The 27,227-nt window shown below is 39.7% G+C and overlaps 1 protein-coding gene, 4 non-coding genes and 2 pseudogenes across 5 annotated transcripts; 1 reads left to right on the plus strand and 6 right to left on the minus strand.

The window, feature by feature from the left end:
- Positions 1-1,909: 1,909 nt before the first annotated feature.
- On the minus strand, positions 1,910-4,894 carry LOC141834536 (laccase-7-like). The gene is made up of 6 exons (XM_074721857.1): positions 4,801-4,894; positions 4,570-4,721; positions 3,541-3,785; positions 3,344-3,475; positions 2,291-3,262; positions 1,910-2,214 (listed from the first exon to the last, which is right to left on the minus strand). The coding sequence occupies exons 1-6, from the start codon at positions 4,888-4,890 to the stop codon at positions 2,084-2,086; spliced, it is 1,722 nt and encodes a 573-aa protein (XP_074577958.1). The 5' UTR covers positions 4,891-4,894; the 3' UTR covers positions 1,910-2,083.
- An 8,237-nt stretch (positions 4,895-13,131) lies between these two features.
- LOC141826909 (uncharacterized) lies at positions 13,132-16,644 on the minus strand (annotated as a pseudogene).
- Positions 16,645-18,546: 1,902 nt separating this feature from the next.
- Positions 18,547-18,620, minus strand: TRNAI-AAU (transfer RNA isoleucine (anticodon AAU)). Its single transcript has one exon. It is a non-coding gene; the product is annotated as a tRNA-Ile (tRNA).
- Positions 18,621-19,290: 670 nt separating this feature from the next.
- Positions 19,291-19,364, minus strand: TRNAI-AAU (transfer RNA isoleucine (anticodon AAU)). Its single transcript has one exon. It is a non-coding gene; the product is annotated as a tRNA-Ile (tRNA).
- A 2,234-nt stretch (positions 19,365-21,598) lies between these two features.
- TRNAI-AAU (transfer RNA isoleucine (anticodon AAU)) lies at positions 21,599-21,672 on the minus strand. Its single transcript has one exon. It is a non-coding gene; the product is annotated as a tRNA-Ile (tRNA).
- Positions 21,673-22,344: 672 nt separating this feature from the next.
- TRNAI-AAU (transfer RNA isoleucine (anticodon AAU)) lies at positions 22,345-22,418 on the minus strand. Its single transcript has one exon. It is a non-coding gene; the product is annotated as a tRNA-Ile (tRNA).
- Positions 22,419-26,087: 3,669 nt separating this feature from the next.
- On the plus strand, positions 26,088-26,983 carry LOC141826917 (bZIP transcription factor 12-like; annotated as a pseudogene).
- Positions 26,984-27,227: the final 244 nt, after the last annotated feature.

Genomic DNA, 27,227 nt, shown 5'->3' on the forward strand with positions numbered 1-27,227 from the left:
CTGGCTCATCTGCTCTAGGAATAACATCGATATCTACTTGCAATCTCTTATTGCATATTTGAAAGATTTATGGGAGATATGAGTTCAGGCATGTGATGTATCAACTAAATAGAATTTTTAATTGCATACCGCATTAGTATGGACAATAAGTGATTTCCTTGGATATGCAACCTTATCAGCATGGAGTACTAAAGGATAACTTGCCCAATATGTCACAAATTTACACATTCACAATGGTTAAAATGATGAAAAATACTGTTATTTGGGTCACCGTAAGTTTTTAAATAATGATCATGCATTTTAGAAAATGCTCAATTTTTTGATGGCACATAAGAGTATGGAAGACCACCACTCGATATTTTTGATCATGCATCAGGAGACATGGTGATAAACACCCTCACGAGCATAGTCGAGTTGGTACTCAAGTAGTATATATGCAACAGTGAAGCAAGGTTCGCATCCCCACGGGTGCATGCCCTTGGGGAAATTAGTTTCTCCCACCTAGGAGGTCACTCGATACTGTGATTTACCTCCCTTTCACAAGGCCATGAGGTGGACAGTGGAGGGACATTTGGGATGAGTGTTATCACTTTTTTGCAACAAAGGAGACATGGTGATAAATGAGTTGAAAATTTTTAAATTTACATTTCGGAAAACAATTCATAATAATTCAGCACTGTCATTTAATTGGAAAAAAATTAGTATTTTTTTTATTTACCATATTGGAAAGATAATGTGATACATTACAATCTTGACCTTATGATATTGAAAAGAATGTTTGTGATTCTATTTGTGGGATTCATTGTTGAATATGAAAGGAAAGGAAAAAATGAAAGATAATCTCAAATCACTACTTGATTTGCAAGAAATGGGGATAACATCATCACTTCTTCCTTGAGAAAGGACCAAAGAAAGAGTATTTACTTCCAGCATCTTTTTCAATGGGGAAAAAAAGAGAATGATATATTTTGCAATGTCTTAAAAAAAAATAAAGTTTCAAATGGCTATGCATTCAACATATTACGATGTGTTCAAATGAAATCAACAAAATTAATTGGTCTAAAATGTCATGATAAATCACATTTTGATGTAGCAATTGTTGCCAGTAGCACTATAAAAAAACTTTATTTAAATCCATTCGGATTTTTTTGATTAGACTAAGCAAATATTTTTGAAAGTTATGTTGTGAAATAATTTTTTCTATGGATATGATTCGTCTGAAGAGAGATATTGTAGTGATCCTATATGAATTGAAAGAGATTTTTTCTCCATCATTTTTTAACATAATGGTTTAACCGACATTAATTAACACTATTAGTTTAGCTCGATAAAAAGGCTGATCTCGATTCAAGCTTGATTAACATTTTAATAAACAAATTGAACAAGCTTCAATATAATTAAGCCCGACTTGGCTCTTGTACACTTCCGTACCTGCATGACATACCCAAATGCACATTGACGACGCTAGCTATTAGGATATAATTAAAATTTCATATTAAAAATATATAGAAAAAATTTAAAATTATAAGATGGAAGATAACTCATTGATATGAGGTCTTTTGAATAAAAGTCCAAAAACAAAACTATGAGGACGTGGATCCAAAATGGACAATATCATACCATTGTGGAGATCTATATGGATATCAGTTAGGACCGTTAAGAGGGCGAGTCTGTTGAGACTCGGACCAATAAGGGAGAGGTTGTTGGAACCGTTAAGGGGACGAGTCTGTTAAAATTTGAACCAGTAAGGGAGGAGTTTTTAGTAGTTTATAAAATGGAAGATTTTTTGGGTAAAAATTCAAAAATAAAATTATGAGAACATGAGTCTACATGAATTTTATCGGATCTACAGACACAGACCATGCTAAGAAAACTAAGTTGTCTCCATTGATTTGCTTGAATTACTGCATAATATGCGTGTAATTATTAATTTTTGATGAATTTTTCGAAAAGAAAAGGGAAACCCATTACAATGAATACAAAAAATTGCTTAATAAATATATAAATAAATATATAATAGCGATGGCCCAACCAACAGATAGCTAGGCCGTTAAACTACTCAGCCAGCCTTTCCTTGGCCTTCCTAGCACGTCGGGAAATCCGAAGGCGGCGGAGGAAGAACCGATTCCGGCGTCGTTCCATCCTCTACCTCAAACGCCATCGCTAACCCTAGCGGCAAATGCTGCTCCAGATGGCAGTGCATAATCCACACTCCTGCTTAATTCATTACCATAATTAGCTAGGGTTTGGTTTAGCTTGATGCATGAGCTTATGTATCATATGTAATTACCTGGATTGTTGGCCACAAACCTGATGACGGCCCATCCCCTCAAAGGCACTGCAATGGTGTTCCTCACCTGCGGGTCTACCAAGTTGTAGCCGCCGGTCGCCGCCGTCGCATTATAGTTTCCGAAGCCCTGCGCGAGCACGAAGAAGTTGAACCCGTGGAGGTGCAGCGGGTGGTTCTCCGCGCCGATCATCGCCGTGTTCTGCAGCACCATCTCCACCGTCGCGCCGTACTTCACTTTCTTCAGCCTCGTCCCCTTCTGCGCGGACAGAAGCGCGGTCAAGGCAGGGTCGGTGTTGAGCTTCGCGTTCGTGAAGTCGAACATCACCGGAGGATCGTCGGGAAAATCAGACGTATAAACTCCGTCGTCGAGGCCCTTGTAATGCGCTTCCAGCAGCGATATCGAGGTGGGGAATTGGAAGGAGACGTTGTTCATGCTGGCTGTGACGGCACCTCTACTCCGGTTGCACAGCACTTGGCTCGGCTCGCATGCGCCGACCCCCAAACCGAAGGTGACGAACATGCGCTCATCGACGTGGAGAGGTACGGCGGGCGTCTCCGGCCGTAGAAGCCCAGTCAAGTTGGTGTAGAACCGATGCGCCGTCGGTGTATCATCGAACGCCGGCATGCTCGGCATCGAAGCAGGTAACGACCGGCCGCCGGAGTTGGCATAACGGAGAATAGCAGTGGTCGTAGTGTTGTCGAAAGGAGGGCCATATAGGCCGGCGCTGGCATATGCTCGGGCGGCCATGTAGTAGCTCGAGGGAGGAGCATCGGCGGTGATCAAAGCGTCCACCGTCTGGCCCGGCGCTATGACCACCACGTCGGTCTGGTAGGGGTTGGTGTAACTGGCATCGACGGCGACGACGGTGAAGTTGTGGCCTGCGATCTTGAAGAAAAGCTGATTATTGACTGCAGCGTTGATGATCCGAAGTAGGTACGTCTCGCCGGCGACGACTTCAAGCTCGTAGGCGTCTGCAAATTAATCAAACGCCTTCAGCCTTCTTCATCGATCGATGTAATACAATAAATTAAATGATTTTGACTTGTTCTTACGATTTTTAGAACACTTGTACAGATGACCTGGGCTCCCGTTGATGGTGAAGGCATCGGAGATGTTGCTCAGGCTACCGCCGGAGAGGAAAGCCTGCTTTTCGACGTCCACCACGTTGCCATTCCACCACTCGCCTGGAATAGAAAGTAATTACAAAAGTGAATTGGGCGTTGAATGATTGATGTACGTACGTACGTACCGAGCAAGATGGGGACTTCTCGATAGGGTTTGGGGAAGGGATAAGAGCGGGCGTGGCGTGGTCGGATGACGAGCGCACCGTAGACGGTGGCGCGGAGATAGGAGACGTGGGCGTGCCACCAGAGCGTGCCTTCCTGCTCTGTGACGTTGAATTTGTAGACGTATTTGTTTCCCGGCCGGATGGGACACTGCGTTATCATGTTCGGCCCGTCCGCCCACGCACTTCGCTTTTGAAATATCCCATGCCTGCATTGTCATAAATCATTTTTAATATATATGCATTGCCATAAATCACTTTTAATATATACATAAAGAGGTGTCAAATTGGATGAATCTACAGAGCAAACTAATCCACTAAAAATTTATCATATAATAAAAAAGAATAGATCGACTCACTAACTTGACGAATTGAAAAATTTCTAATTTATGAATTACAAATTAGGCGAACCACTCACGGACCTATCAAAAAATAAAAAAAAATATTAAAAATATTAAAAATTTTAAGTTTGATTACAATTTAAATTGATTAAGTTGAAATTTTAATTTAGACGGATCAAATCCACTAATTCATTAAATTTTCTACTTTAATTTAAAAAAAAAAATTCTCAATCTGCGGGCCAACCCAAATCTGTCGCGGGCCAATCCACGCAGATCGCAGGAACGGGTCAACAATGGCGTGCATAGCCATCTTATGAGCTACCAGGCTATAGCCCGAGGGTCCGACAACTTCGGAAAAGGAAAAAAGCTTGGATTTACGGGCAAAAGAATGAAAAATTTGAAAAAATAAAGAAGGTGGCTTGGGGTATTGTATCGGCGTAGTCCATGGTCCAGAATCAGCCCTGGTAAATCACCCAGGCTAGCTTCGTCATTGTGGGTCAATTCATATGAATTTATCTTAAAATGGATTGATAAAATTTTAACTCAATCCGTCTAAAGTGTTTAACGGGACATACCAACTCGATAGATTCAATCTAAATTGAAGGCTAGATATACTGATAGGAGATAGGAGATAGGAGATGAGGATAGGTACCAGTGAATGGTTATGTTGTAGGGCGAGTCGTTGATGACATGAACAACTACGGTGTCACCTTCAAAAACCTTGAGAGTGGGACCTGGAATGCTGCCGTTCACCGCAGTGATGACTCTTCTCTCGCACAGCCGGCTAATCGTCAAGTTCTTCACCTGCCCAACTCCAACAAACAAATTAACAAACAAAAACAAAACAAGAAGAAGAATGATATATATATCGATCGATCGGTACATGGAAGATGCGCTCCACCACCGCTGCATCTGCTGCAAGTGCAACACAGAGAAGAGAAACGACGACTGCAACGAGTAATTGTCTTCCCATGGCCTCAATTCCATGCATGTCCATTCTGTTAGCTAGCTAGCGTCCTTATATACGTGTCAGAGCGACCGATATGATTGCTTTTGTGCGATTAGTTATCGATAAGCATAAACAATGTATGAGTGAGACGACGTACCAACCGGCGGGGGTGCTGCAGGTGGTCGCCTTCAACCTCTCTTAAATTTGTAGGTTAGTTAGTTAGAGCTAATGTTAAATTTAACGCCGGCCATGTGTATGGCGTAACGTGCTCAAGAATGACGAAGTAGAATTGATTGTGATCATATCGTTTTCTCTCTTTGTGTTTAAATTAATATTTGCATGCATGCATTACTGTCGTTGATATTATAATTTTTGGCTGGGGTCAAGCAGGTGAACCTAAAAGATGAACTTGTTTGGTTTCTAATTCATTACGAGTCCAGATGTGACGAGGGAGATGGTTCAGATGGAACCACTGATAAATACTGGTTGGTCAGCTTGGTCACCAACTTAATTACTTAACTGGCATGGCGATCGACCTTACTGGATTAATTCCATGAATTATAGTACTGTTGTAGAAAGCAACAGTACTGGGGGCATCTATCAGGCTTTAAACAAGAAATACTATAAAAAAGGACCGTTTGCTATGAATTTTAGGATGAAAATAAAAAATATTTTCATCGTAAAAAAATTTGATGATGAATTTTACGACGAAATATTTTTCGTTCGTAATAACTCGTCGTAAAATTCTGCGATAAAAAACAACTGATTCGTTGTCAATTTTGCAACGAATAAATTTTTCGTCACATCAATATTTGTAATTTGCGACAAAAATTTCTTTTCGTCATTATTTTTGTGACGAATATTTATTTTCATCGTCAATTTCGCGATGAAAATTGATTTCGTTGCAATATGTTGGGAAAGAATGACCTCAATAAACAGATGTCAAAATCCGATCTCCACCGTTTAGAATGATGCCCAAGATGTTACGAACACGCTGTCAAAATTTGACGATGATCCAACGGTTCAAACTCTGGCAAACTGAGTTTTTCTAAGACTGCGCTGGAAAAATCTGCACACCTTCTTTCTCTCCTTTTTGTTTCTCTCGCTGCGTAGTTTGCGACGGCTACCCTCCTCAGTTTAAATAGAATACCGCCAAAGTGGGCTTAGGGTAAAAGCCCAAATGTGGCCCATGTGGAGGGACCACAACAAATCTCCCCCTCCCGATCACATGGAGGAAGGTTCCCCCATACCTGCAATATCTCGGCACATTACAAGCTTTTCTTTTGGCAATGCCTTAGTCATCATATCAGAACCATTTTCATTGGTATGAATCTTCTCAAGCTGTAGCATCTTTGATTCTAACACATCACGAATCCAATGATACCTCACATCGATATGCTTCGAACGTGAGTGGAATGTGGAATTCTTGCTGAGATGAATTGCACTTTGGCTGTCACAGTACAAAACATACTTTTCTTGCTCATGGCCTAACTCTTGTAGGAATTTCTGCATCCACAATACTTCCTTGCAAGCTTCTGTAACTGCTATATACTCAGCCTCTGTAGTTGACAAAGCAACACACTTCTGCAATTTTGATTGCCATGAAACTGCTCCCCCTGCAAAAGTAATTAAATAACCAGACAAGGATTTTCTTGAATCAATATCACCTGCCATATCTGCATCTGTATAACCCTTCAACACAGGTTTATCATTCCCAAAGTGTATACATAGTTTAGAAGTACCTCTGAGATACCTGATAATCCATTTTAATGCTGCCCAATGCTCTTTTCCTGGATTTGAAAGAAACCGACTAACAACACCAACGGCATGAGCAATATCTAGCCTTGTACACACCATGGCATACATCAAGCTCCCTACTGCTGATGCATAAGGGACATTCTTCATTTCTTGTTTTTCTTGCTCACTTATAGGACATTCCTTTGAAGAAAGCTTAAAATGACCTGCAAGTGGAGAAACAACAGGTTTTGCATTGCTCATATTAAATCTCTCAAGAACTTTCTCAATATATCCCTCTTGAGATAACCAAAGTTCTTTCTTCTTCCTGTCACGAATGACTTTTATGCCGAGGATTTTCTTAGCAGCACCTAAATCCTTCATGGCAAAGGATTTGCTGAGTTCTCCTTTGAGCTTTTTAATCTTGACAGTATTGTGACCAATAATCAACATGTCATCAACATATAATAGGAGAATTATAAAGTCACCTTCAGAAAATTTCTTCACAAATACACAATGATCACAAGTAGTCTTACTGTACCTATTTGCTTTCATGAAAGTATCAAATTTCTTGTACCACTGTCTTGGCGCTTGCTTAAGCCCGTATAAACTTTTTCTCAACTTGCAAATAAGATTTTCCTTACCTTTAACTTTAAAACCTTGAGGCTGCTCCATATAAATCTCCTCCTCCAAGTCACCATGGAGAAATGCAGTCTTCACATCAAGCTGCTCAATCTCCAAATCCAGACTAGCTGCTAATCCCAAAACAACTCGGATAGAGCTCATCTTCACAACAGGTGAGAAAATCTCATCAAAGTCAATTCCCTTTATTTGACCAAATCCCTTCACAACCAATCTTGCCTTGTACCTTGGTTGCAAAACATTCTCTTCAGTCTTCAATCTGAACACCCATTTGTTCTTCAATGCTCTCTTGCCCTCAGGCAACTCCATTAAGTCATAGGTGTGATTCTCATGCAAGGAATCTATCTCATCTTGCATAGCAGCTAACCACTCACCTTTCTTTTCGTGAGACAAAACCTCCTCATAAGTCTCTGGTTCTCCCCCATCAGTCAGCATCACATAATCGTTGGTGGAGTATCTTTTAGAAGGTTGTCTCTCTCTTGTGCTTCTTCTTATAATCTGATGATCAACTGACATTTCATTTGGGTTCTCTTGAACTGACTCACCATCAGCTAAAGTCGGATCATCAACAGGTACATGATTATTATTATCAATAGAAACCATAGGTGGACGCACCATACCTGTATCAACTCCTTCACAGCTAGACTTTGACTCTTCTGACTTCTCAAAATCTGCTATGGTCTGATCTTCAAAGAAAATAGCATCTCTGCTTCTAATAACCTTTTTGTTGACTGGATCCCAAAATCTATACCCAAAATCATCGTGGCCATATCCGATGAAAATGCATTGTCTTGTCTTACTGTCAAGTTTAGATCTCTCATCTCTAGGAATGTGCACAAATGCCCTACAACCAAAAACTCTCAGATAACTGTATGAGACATCTTTTCCTGACCAAACCCTCAACGGTACATCATGGTTTAGTGGAACTGATGGAGAAAGATTAATCACATCAATTGCTAATCTCATGGCCTCTCCCCAAAAGGACTTTGGCAATTTTGCATGAGAGAGCATACAACGAACCCTATCATTAATTGTGCGATTCATTCTCTCTGCAACTCCATTATGCTGAGGTGTTTTTGGTTCTGTCTTCTTTAACTTGATTCCTTGGATTCTGCAATATTCTTCAAATGGCCCACGATATTCACCACCATTGTCTGAACGAATGCATTTCAGCTTCTTACCAGTTTCTCTCTCAACTGATGCATGAAAACACTTAAATTTTTCAAGAGCCTCATCTTTAGTTTTTAAAGCATAAGCTCAAACCTTCCTAGAATGATCATCAATGAAGGTAATATAATAACGAGCACCACCAAGACTCAAAGCATCCATAGAACAGATATCAGTATGCACTAGATCCAACAAATCTGTCTTTCTAGACGGAGAAAATGTTTTAAAAGAAACTCTATGTTGTTTACCAGTAATGCAATGTGTACATACCTTTAAATATATGTTCTTCAAGCCAGGAATATTCTGTTTCTTAGAGAGCATTTGCATACCTTTCTCACTCATGTGTCCAAGTCGCAAATGCCATAGCTGAGCAGATAAATCACCAGCTACATTCACTTCTCCCCCATAAGATTTAGCCTCTGTCACATATAAGGAACTATACTTGTTTCCCTTGGCAACTATTAAAGTTCCTTTAGTGAGCTTCCATTTACCTTCACCAAAGAAACTATGGTACCCCATATCATCTAGTATACCAGTGGAGATCAAATTCAAGCGAATTTCAGGAACATGTCTCACATTCTTCAGATGCAACTTGCACCCAATATTTGTATTCATGTAGACATCACCAATGCCTATAATCTTGCATTCTGCATTGTTCCCCATCTTCACATTACCGAATTCACCATTTGTATAGCTGTAAAACACATCACGACGAGAAGTGACATGATATGATGCACCAGAATCAACTACCCAATGAGAATCCTGACATGTGAGATTAATGTTATTAATATCGCAAATAATAGTCACATCACCATCTGTAGCGATTGCTGTACTAACATCTTCATTCTTCGCTTCACCTTTCTCACTTTGTTCCCTTTTCCATAACCTGCACTGAGACTTCTTATGCCCTGGCTTATCACAATAATAACACTTAAATGTGTATCTACTATGAGATTTACCTCGTGACTTGTCATGACTATCATAATTTCTTGGTGTCTTGCTCTTGCTTCTTCCACGTTTTTCTGTAACTAAAGCTTGATTATGCATAGTTAATATTCCTCGCTCTTTTCTTCTATTTTCTTTATTCAACATACTTTCTTTCACCATCTTCACAGTGAGCTTACCATCTGGAGCAGAATTACTAAGTGAAACAACAAGTGTTTCCCAACTGTCAGATAGAGAACCAATTAAGCATAGAGCAAGTATCTCATCATCTAACTGTATCGTCATCCCAGTCAACTGATTTACTATACTTTGAAAAACATTCAAGTGCTCTGAAACTGAGGTGCCATCCCTGTACCTGAGATACATCAATTTCCTGAAAAGAAAAGCCTTGTGCTGTGCATTCTTCTTCTCATATAGCTCCTGCAAAGTTTTCCACAATACACTTGCATTTGTTTCATTTGCAACATGTTGATACACACTATTATCAACCCACTGTCGAATTTTACCAACAGTCTTTCTATTCAATTTAACCCATTGAGCATCTGACATATCATGAGGTTTGCCTTTATCACCTAAAAGTGTGTCTTCGTCACGCCCCGGGAGACGGCTGTCTGATCATTTCGACAGCATCTCCCCTGTAACGCTGACAATTATCCTGAATACATATATACAAAGGCCTACAAGGCCACAAATAAGCCTACACGGCTAAAAATCCATAAACATAACAAAACCACATCACAAGTACTAAAACTGAAATAAGATCCACAACTAGTAACATATCACATGCACACCAAAACCACAAGATGTATTCAAAAATATACATGATATAAAGCAAACTCTGAAACAAAAGTACTGATAATAATAACAAAACCAAAAGTGTCGAGATCTCGACATGGGACTAGCAGCTCGGCTCTCTAGACAGACGTCATCCTGAAAAGAGAAATCAACCAACGGGATGAGTTCAAAGAACTCAGCGGGTATTCAATAGATATGTATAATAAACTATCTACTGGTAAATAATCATGCCTGTACAGAAAGAAATACACACTGGAACTGGAAAACTGTACATACCAGAATCATAGCATGAACCATGCAAATAGATGTAAGGTCGCCTAACCAAATGCATAAGTCCTCCTGTATGCATGTCAAACATATGCAGCAAACAAATACAGCAAGCAATGCAAACCATGCAGTATGCACATGATGCAATGACATGGTCACCCCTGACGCCAGTCAGCCACCGTCACCACAATGGTGAGGTCGAGTGGGTAGGGCTGTGACAACTGTGCACTCTGCCATCACTGCTCAGTGACCGAGTGGACAGGATGCTGGCGGAGTACACCTATCCTCCTACCCCAAATCATATGGGGGAGCAAAGCTCTCATCTCCTCGTCTCATAATACGAAGGAGGGATCCCTGTAATGCTACCACGCTACGGCACTATGGCACCATATACCTTTGATGCGGCCGAGCGGAGCCCTGACAGAGCAACTGCACACACCCTCCTGATATACCACTAATCCATGAGTGGTTGTGTGTGCAGATCATGTAACTAGCGACGGGCTCAGACTACGACTATCAAGGAGGAGCCGATGATCGCTAGCATGCAATAATGCAAGGATGATGCATGACACTAATGTATGCAATCGTACCAAACTATGCCTCCATATAATATGCACCAGATTGGGCAAGACAAAATGCCTTGAGTATCATAGGTCTAGGTATACATGCAAGGTATAACCAGAAATAAATCAATGCCTAGTAAAGGAAACAATGTATCCCTAATCTAAGAACAAGTATCAGATAAAGGCAAACAGTCTGTATCAGATAGAAGCATGCTAGGGCAAATATATACATGCATAAAAATTTACTACTAGATACCAAACCATACATATCATAATTGACATATCAAAAGAGATAAGTCAAGGTACCCGCCTTCAAAAGATTGTCCGATTCGTATAAGAAAAAGAACCTCCGTCAAAAGTCTGGTTCAGTGTCATGTAATTAGAATAAATAAGATTTCTAATTACAACGATATAAATATTCCTATCCAATAAAACCTTAGCAAATTCTTAATATTTGTTTAACCCCATTCGAATTAACCCAACCAAGAGTTAAACTAATCCAACCATGATTTGCTCACCACTTGAATCCAATTAAATTCAAATAACACCACTTATCCCATCAACTGATTAGTTATATAAATCAATTAATATAACTAACCTCAATAACGTTTTCCGTCGGAAGAAGTAAAGGGTGCGGCAGGTGGGGGAAGAAGAAGAGGCGTCGGGCGGAAGGAGAAGAGTCGGGCGGAAGAGGAGAAGTCGCGATTAGGGGGAGGGTTATTGGATTCCTAATGGGTTAACGGGGTTTAAACCCGTTAACCATTAACCATTTTATTTTTTTTATTTTTTTTACCGTATTTTACAGTCTTCATAATCAAGACAGCATAATAAATCCTCCATTCGCGACTTCCAAATTGAGTAATTGGTAGCCGTGAGCTTAATCATAGTATTGTTGTTGCTACTTGATCCTCCATTTGATTAACACAAAAATATATCAAACCAATCAACCTAGCTCTAATACCACTTGTTGGGAAAGAATGACCTCAATAAACAGATGTCAAAATCCGATCTCCACCGTTCAGAATGATGCACAAGATGTTACGAACACGCTGTCAAAATTTGACGATGATCCAACGGTTCAAACTCCGACAAACTGAGTTTTTCTGAGACTGCGCTGGAAAAATCTGCACACCTTCTTTCTCTCCTTTTTGTTTCTCTCGCTGCGTAGTTTGCGACGACTGCCCTCCTCAGTTTAAATAGAATACCGCCAAAGTGGGCTTAGGGTAAAAGCCCAAATGTGGCCCATGTGGAGGGACCACAACACAATAGAGAGGCTATAGGAGAATCGTCAATTTGACGACGAAAATAATTTTCGTCGTCAAAATTGACGATGAAAGGAAAGTTCGTTGCCAAATTGACGACGAATATCTGCTAAATTGACGATGAAAGCATATTTTCATCTCCAAAGTTTCAATAGCATAGTAAAATTATGATAATTTTACGATGAAACTGTTTTGATAGCAAAATTCATCGCAGACCTTTAAAATTTCTCATAGATTCATTCCATTCTATCAAAATATGAATCATTTTTACAAACACAAGCCTGTTTACATATACAAATTCACTTCATTTCAAAACTACTAATTCATCACATAATTCACAACAATCAATCACATCATAACACACAAACACATCTTAATAAACAAACACATTCAAACAAGCAAACATATTTCAATGAAATATAAATCAAACATTCACACAAAGTCTCAAAATATTCATCCTGAATGCAAATGTATCTAAACATTTAAAACATCAAAACATCCAATATAGGAGAATAAATAAATATCTCAAAATATCCAACATAGTCTCAGAACATCCAATAAAGTATCCAAACAACTAACAAAGTCTCAAAACCACAAGAAGCAAAAAGTATCATCGTCCACGGCATTGACCTCGGACAATACTTTCTGCTTCTTCACTGTTTTCTCCATCCATGCTTCTTTTTCTTTTCCGACAATAGCAAATAAAAAATATTATTTTATATAAATAAATTATAATATGTAAATACTTATCTCACAGCCGTCCTTGGTTTCGCCAACCCTATTTGAAATAAAATAATAATATTAATCAATAAAAAAATAAAAGATTTACAAAAAAAAAAAATTAAAGCAATGCTAATTGTGAGAAAAATCAAATTGATACACAACTAAGCTTATGAAGAATCAACCTCATCACAGTCATCACCGGAACCAGGAGGAAGCTGACTCGGAGCGGAGCCTAACTGAAGATAATATATAATAAAATCCTGTTGTCTACGCATTTCTCTCATTTCTTTATCCCTTTACAAAATTATGCCCTTTAAATTAGAGACATCTTCAGTTAGATTTTCTATCTGTGCCTTCATTGCTGGTGGGGTGGAAGAAGATGTGCCAACAACTTGATGAGTTTTGCTTAGAGAACCCATTCCCAATATCCTCCCCCCTTGGATCCTCCACTTGCCTCCAACCAAATATTCAGGTCATTCCCAACAGAGGACTCAGATCCATCAGCATTATCACTAGCACTTGAACTTCTCTGTGCCAGCTCGAGCTCATCATATTCTTCTTGTATCGAAATACAAATACATTTAATAAGTTAAAGAAGATACATAACTATTAGAATCCAATTAAGTTAAATATTAAAATCCAAACCTTCATAGCTTTAGCTCTCTCCCCGCTCCAAGTCTTATCTTTTTTTTGAAATGTGCGGGTAAATATCTCAATAAAAAACGGCTTCTTCCCCGACTCCTTAGCCTAAAATTGCATTGTTAGAAATAATATAATAATTTAAATTTAATTAGTAATGTAGTGTTTATAAAAAATTTACCAATCTGCGTGTATGTTCCTCAATGTTGTTGGAGTCTCTCGCATATGTAGTAGATGAGTGACTAGAATTCAATATTTGATTTGCCTTATTCTGATGACTTCTTTCTTTACTTTCCTCGATTTCTCAAAAATCGAGGATCCTTGTCTAATTTTCATCGATGATGCATGGTGTTTTTTTTCCCTGGTCTTGGCATGATTTAGAACATGCCGAATATGATCCCCACATTTTTTTAAAAATCCGGTCGATTTCCAATTCTTCTGATAGATCCCAATTAAATACTCGCTAAAATTAAAAAAATAATAAATGATTATATATATTCAATTTAATTTGATATATCAATTGAAGGAAACATATATCTTAAATTCATTCCACCATAATTATTCTTTTGTAGGTGCTGGAGTACTGGTATAAGTCATAGAAGCCCCTCCCCAATGATTATTCATGATTTTATTAATTTCGTGAATAACTCGTACAAAATTTTTAAATCTCTACAAAAATTTCAAATAAATATTATTAAATAAACTAAATAAAATAAAATCTAAATATCTAAAAAAATGATAAATACTTATGAATCGCCGTGAAGGATTATAAACTCGCAAATATCCTCCATCTCAACAGCGGATTGTTTGGGAGAAGGGATTGGAGACTGTGAAGGCAACGACTCTAGCGGCGAAGATGCATGCGAAGGTCTTGCAGCGCCAGGTGTTGAAGCAAACTGGCCAGGAGTATTCCGTCTATAACTACCTCTGCGAAACTGTCAACCAAAATTGTTATGAGATAAAATAATTAATAAATATTGATTACATAAAGAGAATATGAAAAATTTACCATATGTGCTACGATATAAGCAGGTGTAAAACTAAACACATAAATAATATCACCTGTAATGACCTATAAAAAAAATACGGTGCATTAATAGTTAATTACAAATATTTAACAATTAGACAATATATAAACAATTAAATAAGTATCAAGTCATATAAATATACAGAATAAAACTAAATTACTCATAAAAATTTCATTATCATTTTAAAAAGATCTCCTCATTTTTTATATAATATCAAAGTCCTCATTTTCATTGGCATTATCGTCGTCGTCATCGTCGTCAGATTCATTATCATTAATTTCACTTGCATCCATATTTATTACAATTTCGTTAGGATCTCGCGCGTAATATTGAAATAATATATTCTTCAGTCTGAAATGTATTCCTATAACTTCCTCTTGTTGATATGCAATATCTTCCCAACATTCCACAATCTTTTTCCGTGCTTTAGTTTTACAAACAACCCAAAAATCATTTTTATCACGTCTCAAACTAGGATATGAAGCATAGAATACTTGAATAACTTGTTATGCCAACACAAATAGTTCATATTTTTTTATAAAATCTCTTATGATTTATTTCAATCAAATTATAATGTGGATGCACTTTCATTCCTCTTACAGGGTCAAATCAACTACACATAAATAAAATAACTCGCATTTCTGATCCGGGGTATTCTACCTCTATAATTTCATCCATCAAACCATAAAAATCATTGCTTGCACTTCTATCATGATCTGATGATTGAACATATATCCCACCATTCATTGTACTCTTTTCCATTCTATATTCTTGAGTATGAAAATTATATCTATTTATAAAATATGTTGGCTAAGTGCGTACCAATGCTTTTGAACCAAAAAAAAAGATGAAATAGAAATTCCTGCTCAAGGTGAGCTTGATTATCATGAACCTAAAATCAAAAAAATATATTTAAAAATTTGCATATATATATATATATATATATATAAATGATAGTACAAGTTAGATTGACTACTTATATATGATTTAAATCACGGTGCAAATTCTTCATCACAAAATCGATCAAAGTCTTGTGTCGACATTTCAGAATATAAGTGTTGAAAAATCCTTCAAAAAATTAAATTATAACATAAAATAATGATGATATAAAATATTAAAAAAATAAAATATATACTCATTCGAAATATGGTGTGACTTCTGGATAATTCAGTAAAATATATGTTTGGGTTGCATGCCATTCTTGACCAGTTAAATATCTATGCTTACATTGTCCACTTGATCGACCAAGATAATTAAAAATTAAAAATGAGTTTAAATTTGGATAAATAGGACCTTCATCATTTCTTCCTGATATCCGCCTTTTGCTTTTAACGTGAGGCTCAAAATAATATGATGCAAAAGTTATTACTTCCTCTACGATATATGCATTAACAATAGAGACTTCAACATATACTTTATTTTTTACTTTTTTCTTCAAATGATATAGAAATCTATTTATCATATAAGAAATCATATTAGATATAAACAATATATAATAAGATAATTAAATATTTATCCATTAATTAAAATTCAAAATATACCTTTCAAATGGATACATCCATTGATAATGGACAGAACCTCCAACTTTGACCTCATATAGCAAATAAACTAAAAAATGTTCCATGGAATCAAAAAATGAAGTTGAAAAAATCCTTTCTAAATTGTACAAAATGATTGGAATATCTGTCTCTAAAGTCTTCATGTGTGAATGTCTCAAAATTGTTAAGCAAATATCATGAAGAAAAATGCTTAACTCCGAAATTGCATCCCAGATAAAATTTAGTAAAAGTTCCTTAAATGAAATAGGAATAAGTCTTTTCATGAATATATGACAGTCATGACTTTTCAAACCAATTAATTTGTATTCTTTCAAGTCAACACATCTTTCAATATTAGAGACATAACCATTTGAAAATTTTAAAGATTTTAACCATTCACAAATAATACATCTCTGATCTCTATTTAATGTATAAATTACCTTTGACTTTGGTCCCCTACTATTTTCATCGGCATCAAGAGTGAGTCTTTTACAAATGAGTCGTATATCTTTTCTTGCATTTAAATTATCTTTCATTTTTTCAGAGATATCCATGATTGTATTTACCATATTATCAAAAATATTCTTCCCAATATGCATTACATCTAGATTATGATAGAGCAAATGACTGTACTAGTACGATAAATCCTAAAATATAATCCGTTTAGTCCATTTATGTGTGCTTCCCATATTTATAAGTTGTACCATATGGATCTTCAATAACAGATGGAAAGTTATGGACTCTGTACCAAATCGTATAATACAGCAAAAGCATGCTATCACCCACATAGGCAGTGCTAAGATGATCGCACCCACACAGGCAGTGCGTCGGACCCACACAGACAGTGTGTAGCACACACACAGGCAGTGCTATAATGATATAATGATCACACCCACATAGGCAGAGCGTAGCACCCACACAGGCAGTGCTATAATGCTCTCACCCACACAGGCAGTGAGAGGTATAACAACAACAGCAAGCAACAACACCTACTTCTAGCATGTAGATGTTATGATAATCATCTCATCATGTAATGGTCACAACTAATCAGTAAAATTAACATGAATCAAGAGGGGTCATCATAGATCAACGATATCAACTAAAGGCTGAACTATCAATAGATAGGTCAATCAAGGTCAACAAACATGTATCAATTAACGAGTATCAAAAGGTATCAATTAGATAACACACCTAAGTATCAAGAGATTCAACAGGATAGTATCAAACCATATCAAGGGTCAACTAGAAAATATTCAACAACGAATATCATATAGTATCAATCAGATAAATAGTACAAGTAGCAGGAGTATCAACAGGATAAACAATTAAATTATGTACTACAAAAGAGGACCTGTGTTGACCAAGCACAGGGGTACCCACCTGATAAGATGTTTGTCAATGATAGACCCCAGAAAATACCCAACTTTGTGTAATAGGACCAATAAATCAAGGTCCTCAGATCCAAGGTTTTGAAATCAGCTCCACCTCTTCTTTTGATCAGAACCATAATCCTACATAACCACAACCATCCAAAACCAAAACTCCACGGAATAGTATAGTCAAGGCTGATCAGAAATCCATCGTAACCAACTCAACTATGCCCCAAGGGCAAAATTAAAAAAAAAATATGAATGACCCATGTAGGTCTCGAACCAGCGACTTTCGCGTTATTAGCACGACGCTCTAACCAACTGAGCTAATAGGCCATAAAGGAAACTTAATCATAGATATTAATGTGTCTTTGAAAGATCTCCCTTGGTAGATGGAATCTTTACGGAGTCTTGGAAGATGACTCTCTCCTATGGTTCCCTGTCATAGGAAAACTTTCGACAGGGAATGGGAGATCCCCTAATCCCAAATATCTCTAAATCTATGCTCCATGGTTCTTTTATAGCTTCTAAAGTTATAAAAAATTAATGAATTTTTCTAAAAACTCAGGGGCATCATCATCATGTTTCAATGCACCACATCTGTGTCCGGGGACACGGCCATACCATAGTGACTATTAGAATCTGGTCATCAGAGCCATAGTACAGGGTGCGAACGTGTCAAGGGCCACAGTCAGGCCGTGTTCCTTGCTGCAATTGGAGATAGAGATACAAGTCAAAGACATAAATGAAAGTATTTTACAACTCAAAGTAAGAGAGAAGTGTAAAGGAAACTCTTCGATAAAAGGTGGAATCCGTAACCCTAGCGGTCCCACATGGTCGGCCCCACGATCATCTGTGAGGAGGTAAATTGGGAAGCTGCAATTGGCCACTATGGGGGAGGGCATTGCCTCAGCTTCGTCGGGATTTGATCCTTGCCAACTTCAGCAAGTTAACCCCATCATAACCAACTCAACTATGCCCCGAGGGCAAAATTAAAAAAATATGAATGGCCCATGCAGGTCTCGAACCTGCGACCTTCGCGTTATTAGCACGACGCTCTAACCAACTGAGCTAATAGGCCATGAAGCAAACTTAATCATAGATATCAATGTGTCTTTGGAAGATCTCCCTTGGTAGATGGAATATTTACGGAGTCTTGGAAGATGACTCTCTCCTAGGGTTCCCTGTCATAGGAAAACTTTCGATAGGGAATGGGAGATCCCCTAATACCAAATATCTCTAAATCAATGCACCATGGTTCTTTTATAGCTTCTAAAGATATAAAAAATTAACGATTTTTCTAAAAACTCAAGGGCATCGTCATCATGTTTCAATGCACCACATCAGTGTCAGGGAAAACGACCTGACCATAGTGCATGTTAGAATTTGATAATCAGAGCCATAGTACAGGGCACGACCGTGTCAAGGGCCATAGTCAGACCGTGTTCCTTGCTGAAATTGGAGATGGAGATACAAGCCAAAGACACGAATGAAAGTATTTTACAACTCAAAGTAAGAGAGAAGTTTAAAGGAAACTCTTCAGTAAAAGGTGGAATCCGAAACCCTAGCGGTCCCACACAGTTGACCCCATGATAACCTATGAGGAGGTAAATCAGGAAGCTGCAATTGGCCACTACGGGGGAGGGCATTGCCTCAGCTTCGTCGAGATTTGATCCTTGCCAACTTCAGCAAGTCTACCCCGTCATAACTAACTCAACTATGCCCCGAGGGCAAAATTAAAAAAATATAAATGGCCCATGCAGGTCTCGAACCTGTGACCTTCGCGTTATTGGCACGACGCTCTAACCAACTGAGCTAATAGGCCATGTAGGAAACTTAATCATAGATATCAATGTGTCTTTGGAAGATCTCCTTTGGTAGATGGAATCTTTACAGAGTCTTGGAAGATGACTCTCTCCTAGGGTTCCCTGTCATAGGAAAACTTTCGATAGGGAATGGGAGATCCCCTAATCTCAAATATCTCTAAATATATGCTCCATGGTTCTTTTATAGCTTCTAAAGATATAAAAAATTAACGAATTTTTCTAAAAACTCAGGGGCATCGTCATCATGTTTCAATGCACAACATCTGTGTCCGGGGACACGGCCATACCATAGTGACTATTAGAATCTGGTCATCAGAGCCATAGTACAGGGTGCGACCGTGTCAAGGGCCACAGTCAGGCCGTGTTCCTTGCTGCAATTGGAGATGGAGATACAAGTCAAAGACATGAATGAAAGTATTTTACAACTCAAAGTAAGAGAGAAGTGTAAAGGAAACTCTTCGATAAAAGATGAAATTCGTAATCCTAGTTGTCCTACATGGTCGGCCATACGATCATTTGTGAGGAGGTAAATTGGGAAGCTGCAATTGGCCACTATGGGCGAGGGCATTGCCTCAGCTTCGTCGAGATTTGATCCTTGCCCACTTTAGCAAGTCTACCCCATTGTAACCAACTCAACTATGCTCCGAGGGCAAAATTAAAAAAATATGAATGGCCCATATAGGTCTCGAACTTGCAACATTCGCGTTATTAACACGACGCTCTAACCAACTGAGCTAATAGGCCATAAAAAAACTTAATCATAGATATCAATGTGTCTTTGGAAGATCTCCCTTGGTTGATGGAATATTTACGGAGTCTTGGAAGATGACTCTCTCCTAGGGTTCCCTATCATAGGAAAACTTTTGATAGGGAATGGGAGATCCCCTAATCCCAAATATCTCTAAATCAATGCTCCATGGTTCTTTTATAGCTTCTAAAGATATCAAAAATTAACAAATATTTTTAATAACTCAAGGGAATCGTCATCATTTTTCATAGCACCACATCAGTGTCAGGGGGCACGGCCATACCATAGTGCATGTTAGAATTTGATCATCAGAGCCATAGTACAGGGCACGACCGTGTCAAGGGCCATAGTCAGACCGTGTTCCTTGCTGTAATTGGAGATGGAGATACAAGCCAAAGACATGAATGAAAGTATTTTACAACTCAAAGTAAGAGAGAAGTGTAAAGGAAACTCTTCAGCAAAAGATGGAATCTGTAACCCTAGTGGTCCCACACGGTTGGCCCCACGATCATCTGTGAGGAGGTAAATCGGGAAGCTAAATTTGGCCACTACGGGGGAGGACATTTGATTCTTAGCCACTTCAGTAAGTCTACCCCGTCGTCGTAACCAACTCAACTATGTCCCGAGGGTAAAATTAAAAAAAATATGAATGGCCCATGCAAGTCTCGAACTTGCAATCTTCACGTTATTAGCACGACACTCTAACCAACTGTCCCGAGGGCAAAATGAAAAAAATATGAATGGCCCATGCAAGTCTCGAACTTGCAATCTTCATGTTATTAGCACGACAGTCTAACCAACTGTGCTATTATGCCATAAAGGAAACTTAATCATAGATATCATTGTGTCTTTGGAAGATCTCCCTTGGTGGATGGAATCTTTACGGGGTCTTGGAAGATGACTCTCTCTTAGGGTTCCCTGTCATATGAAAACTTTCGATAGGGAATGGGAGATCCCCTAATCCCAAATATCTCTAAACCAATGCTCCATGGTTCTTTTATAGCTTCTAAAGATATAAAAAATTAATGAATTTTTCTAAAAACTTAGGGGCGTCATCATCATGTTTCAATGCACCACATCTGTGTCTGGGGACATGGCCAGACCGTAGTGACTGTTAAAATCTGGTCATTAGAGCCATAGTACAAGGCATGATCATGTCAAGGGCCACAGTCAGGCCGTGTTCCTTGCTACAATTGGAGATGGAGATACAAGACAAAGACATGAATGAAAGTATTTTACAACTCAAAGTAAGAGAGAAGTGTAAAGGAAACTCTTCAGTAAAAGGTGGAATCCGTAACCCTAGCGGTCCCACACAGTCGACCCCACGATCACCTGTGAGGAGGTAAATTGGGAAGCTGCAATTGGCCACTATGGGGGAGGGCATTGCCTCAGCTTCGTCGAGATTTGATCCTTGCCAACTTCAGCAAGTCTACCTCGTCATAACTAACTCAACTATGCCCCGAGGGCAAAATTAAAAAATATGAATGACCCATGCAGGTCTCGAACCTGCGACCTTCGCGTTATTAGCACGACGCTCTAACCAACTGAGCTAATAGGCCATGAAGGAAACTTAATCATAGATATCAATGTGTCTTTGAAAGATCTCCCTTGGTAGATGGAATCTTTACAGAGTCTTGGAAGATGACTCTCTCCAAGGGTTCCCTGCCATAGGAAAACTTTCGACAGGGAATGGGAGATCCCCTAATCCAAAATATCTCTAAATCAATGCTCCATGGTTCTTTTATAGCTTCTAAAGATATAAAAAATTAACAAATTTTTCTAAAAACTCAGGGGCATCGTCATCATGTTTCAATGCACCACATCTGTGTCAGGGGACACGACCAGACCATAGTGACTATTAGAATCTGGTCATCAGAGCCATAGTACAGGGCACGATCATGTCAAGGGCCACAGTCAGGCCGTGTTCCTTGCTGCAATTGGAGATGGAGATACAAGACAAAGACATGAATGAAAGTATTTTACAACTCAAAGTAAGAGAGAAGTGTAAAGGAAACTCTTCAGTAAAAGGTGGAATCTGTAACCCTAGCGGTCCCACACAGTCGACCCCACGATCATCTGTGAGGAGGTAAATTGGAAAGCTGCAATTGGCTACTACGGGGGAGGGCATTGCCTCAGCTTCGTCAGGATTTGATTCTTGCCAACTTCAGCAAGTCTACCTCATCATAACCAACTCAACTATGCCCCGAGGGCAAAATTAAAAAAAAAATGAATGGCCCATGCAGGTCTCGAACCTACGACCTTCGCGTTATTAGCACGACGCTCTAACCAACTGAGCTAATAGGCCATGAAGGAAACTTAATCATAGATATCAATGTGTCTTTGGAAGATCTCCCTTGGTAGATGGAATATTTTCGGAGTCTTGGAAGATGACTCTCTCCTAGGGTTCCCTGCCATAGGAAAACTTTCGATAGGGAATGGGAGATCCCCTAATACCAAATATCTCTAAATCAATGCTCCATGGTTCGTTTATAGCTTCTAAAGATATAAAAAATTAACGATTTTCTAAAAACTCAAGGGCATCATCATCATGTTTCAATGCACCACATCAGTGTCAGGGAGCACAACCAAACCATAGTGCATGTTAGAATTTGATCATTAGAGCCATAGTACAGGGCACGACCGTGTCAAGGGCCATAGTCAGACCGTGTTCCTTGCTGCAATTGGAGATGGAGATACAAGCCAAAGGCATGAATGAAAGTATTTTACAACTCAAAGTAAGAGAGAAGTGTAAAGGAAACTCTTCAGCAAAAGATGGAATCCATAACCCTAGTGGTCTCACACGGTTGGCCCCACGATCATCTGTGAGGAGGTAAATCTGGAAACTACAATTGGTCACTACGGGGGAGGGCATTTGATCCTTATCCACTTCAGCAAGTCTACCCCATCATTGTAACCAACTCAATTATGTCCCGATGGCAAAATTAAAAAAATATGAATGACCCATGCAATTCTCGAACATGCGACCTTCACGTTATTAGCATGACGCTCTAACCAACTGAGCTAATATGCCATAAAAAAATAATCATAGATATTAATGTGTCTTTGAAAGATCTCCCTTGGTGGATGGAATCTTTACGGAGTCTTGGAAGATGACTCTCTCTTAGGGTTCCCTGTCAAATGAAAACTTTTGATAGGGAATGGGAGATCCCTTAATCCCAAATATCTCTAAATTAATGCTCCATGGTTCTTTTATAGCTTCTAAAGATATCAAAAATTAACAAATTTTTCTAAAAACTCAGGGGTGTCGCCATCATGTTTCAATGCACCACATCTGTGTCAGGGGACACGACCAGACCATAGTGACTATTAGAATATGGTCATCAGAGCCATAGTACAGGGCACGATCATGTCAAGGGCCACAGTCAGGCCGTGTTCCTTGCTGCAATTGGAGATGGAGATACAAGACAAAGACATGAATGAAAGTATTTTACAACTCAAAGTAAGAGAGAAGTGTAAAGGAAACTCTTCAGTAAAAGGTGGAATCCGTAACCCTAGCGGTCCCACACAGTCGACCCCATGATCACCTGTGAGGAGGTAAATTGGGAAGCTGCAATTGGCCACTACGGGGGAGGGCATTGCCTCAGCTTCGTCAAGATTTGATCCTTGCCAACTTCAGCAAGTCTACCTCGTCATAACTAACTCAACTATGCCCCGTGGGCAAAATTAAAAAAATATGAATGGCCCATGCAGGTCTCAAACCTGCGACCTTCGCGTTATTAGCATGACGCTCTAACCAACTGAGCTAATAGGCCATGAAGGAAACTTAATCATAGATATCAATGTGTCTTTGAAAGATCTCCCTTGGTAGATGGAATCTTTACAGAGTCTTGGAAGATGACTCTCTCCTAGGGTTCCCTGTCATAGGAAAACTTTCGACAGGGAATGGGAGATCCCCTAATCCAAAATATCTTTAAATCTATGCTCCATGGTTCTTTTATAGCTTTTAAAGAAATAAAAAATTAACAAATTTTTCTAAAAACTCAGGGGCATCGTCATCATGTTTCAATGCACCACATCTGTGCCCGGGGATACGACCATACCATAGTGACTATTAGTATCTGGTCATCAGAGCCATAATACAGGGTGCGACCGTGTCAAGGGCCACAGTCAGGCCGTGTTCCTTGCTGCAATTGGAGATGGAGATACAAGTTAAATGTTAGGTTGCAAAGGTGCAAACATAGTTTCACATCTATAACACATGGAAAAGATCATGAATTTAAAAGGATGAAAGATATCTCCATTGGAATGAGGCCTTTTGGGGAGAGCCCAAGAGCAAAGCCATGAGGGCTTAGGCCCAAAGTGGACAATATCATGCCATTGTGGAGATGTGGACATCCTTTTAGACCCTACAATTGGTATCAGAGCGAAACCGCTCTTCACCGGACTAACCGCCGGATGAGTCATGATCCGGATCTAACCATGTGGGTTGAACCTTAAAAACAAAGGAAGTGGGGGCTCCCGTGTTTGAATCAAGAGGACCAGACACTGGGCAGGAAGTCCTAGTAGGTCGAGTGGACCGAGGGGCAGGAAGTCTTGGTTGCGGCTGGGCAGGAAGTCCTAGTAGGTCGAGTGGACCGAGGGGCATGAAGTCCTGGTTGCGGCTGGGCAGGAAGTCCTAGTAGGTCGAGTGGACCGAGGGGCATGAAGTCCTGGTTGCGGCTGGGCATGAAGTCCTGGTGGGTCGAGGATTCAGACATCAAACGGAGGCTTTCCGTTTGAGGGGAGCCTGTGGTCCTTTGTTTGAGGGGGGGATTGTTGGGTTGCAAAGGTGCAAACATAGTCCCACATCTATAACACATGGAAAAGATCATAGGTTTAAAAGGATGAAAGATATCTCCATTGGAATGAGACCTTTTGGAGAGAGCCCAAGAGCAAAGCCATAAGGGCTTAGGCCCAAAGTGGACAATATCATGCCATTGTGGAGATGTGGACATCCTTTTAGACCTACATTAAAGACATGAATGAAAGTATTTTACAACTCAAAGTAAGAGAGAAGTGTAAAGGAAACTCTCCGATAAACACTACTAGAAAAAAGTTAATAGACAATGCCCCAAAGACAACGGTTTTTAGCAAAAGCGTTGTGGTTTTTTAATTTACAACGTTTTTACTCAAAAACATTGTCTTTTAAAACTAAAAGACAACGTTTGTTCTGAAAGCGTTGTCTATTAGCGTTTATTTTGGGTCAACCACAACACTTTTAAAAAACCGTTGTCGAAAACGTTGTCTTTTAGCGGTTTTTTTACCAAAGAAAATGCTTTTTAAAAGTATTGTCGTTGAGGGTTGTCGTTGAGGGTTTAGAGGGTTTATATCCAGGATTTTTATCGGGCGAGTCCGCGATTTTGTTCGTGCGTATGCTTCCTCTTCTCTTCTCCCGTCCCATTTTCGTCCCCTCCCGCTCGCACCTCTAGCTCGTCTTCTCCCGCTCCATTTTCGTGCCTCTCCCGCCCCCTCTCGCACCTCTAGCTAGTAGCTACTCTTCTCCCGCTCCATTTTCGTGCCTCTCCCGCCCCCTCTCGCACCTCTAGCTAGTAGCTACTCTTCTCCCGGCCCCCCCTTTCGTGCCTCTCCTCTTCTCCCGCCCCTTTCACACCTCTAGCTCCTCTTCGCGCCGCTGTGAAGAGGCTAAGACGAAGATAGAATGGAAGCCGCATCCGATGCTCCTCCAGGCCCGTGCTCCCCTCTAGGGCGGTGCTCCTCTAGGCCCGTGCTCCTCTAGTGCGTACGGTGACCTCCTCGTGCCAACATGAAATTTTCTATGCATTTATTGGTTTGTTTACAGAAGAAGGATTCAAAAGTCAATAAATTGGACTTTGGTCCATCTTTTCTGCAAATAAATCGCTCTCTCTCTCTGTCTCTCGTGCTTCATGTGGATTCAGCGATGGAGAGAGACATGGATCTTTGAAAACCCTAACCCTAATCGCCGGTGCCACTTGAAGATCCAAGTTGCTTCCCGATGGCGTCTTCGAGGGTGATGGCGTCGTCATCCTCCGCCAACTCCAATCTCACGCACCAGATCTCCATCTGCTCTCTCCCCGTCGCTGATCTCCAAAGCTCCGTCAGCGGAGGCGGCAGACTCACCAAGAGCCTCGGGTCAATGAGCATGGAGGAGCTTTTCCGCGGCATATGCACCGAGAACACCGCCGCCTTGGGGGCGGATGGGGGAGCCTCAGTGTCGGGACAGGGTAGCAGCTTGGCGTCGCTCATGAGCATCGGCGGGAAGACGGTGGAGGAGGTATGGCGGGAGATCACCGCTGGCCGGGTGGCCGAGGGCGGGGAGGGACTTGGGTCGGAGATGACGTTGGAGGACTTCTTGGCGCGGGCAAGGGCGGTGGCAGAGGAGGATGTCGGAATCCTGTCCGGTTCCATCCAAGCTGGTGGCGGGCCGAATCCATTGGTGGGATAATCTGGTTGTTGAATTTGTTAACGGAGCAGAGGGTGTGGCAAGTAGTAGAGGGAGGAAGAGACCGTTGTTGGATCCAGCGGATAGGGTTGCTATGCAGCGGCAAAAGAGGATGATAAAGAACAGGGAGTCTGCTGCACGATCAAGGGAGAGAAAATAGGTTTTTGGTTTGCCCTCGGTTTCCAAAGTTAGACTGGTCACTGAATTACTAGGTAGACCCTAAAAGCTTGAATTTTTTTCCTCTGTAACTTGATGTTTTTAGGCATATATTGCTGAGCTTGAAACTTTAGTGTCAAAATTGGAGGAGGAAAATGCACAGCTATTGAGATCTCAGGTAATAAATTTCAGACCAATTTTGTTTGAGGATAAAAAATTTATCTCTTGGTTTTTTAAAAGTATTGTCGTTGAGGGTTTATATCCAGGATCTCAAGTCTGTGCATTTCTCATAAGGAAAACTGAACTCAAATATATGCTCACCATATTTTGACCTTAACTTGTCCAAAGTTGATAATGTAGGAAGGTTGTGCATGACTTACCTATAAATAAGAAGATATTAGCTTAATTGGTCTATTGATTTGTGCTAGTCTGCATGTGCTTGAGTTGTTATTGGCTAATATTTGAAACATTGAGTTTTACTTACATTAGTTTCATTTATTTTACAAAGTTGTATCATTGTTCCTTCAATGATACATC

The sequence above is a fragment of the Curcuma longa genome, chromosome 1, assembly GCF_044706935.1.
Source record: "Curcuma longa cultivar G26 ecotype Majalengka, Jawa Barat chromosome 1, ITB_CL_G26_1.1, whole genome shotgun sequence".
Taxonomy (NCBI): domain Eukaryota; kingdom Viridiplantae; phylum Streptophyta; class Magnoliopsida; order Zingiberales; family Zingiberaceae; genus Curcuma; species Curcuma longa.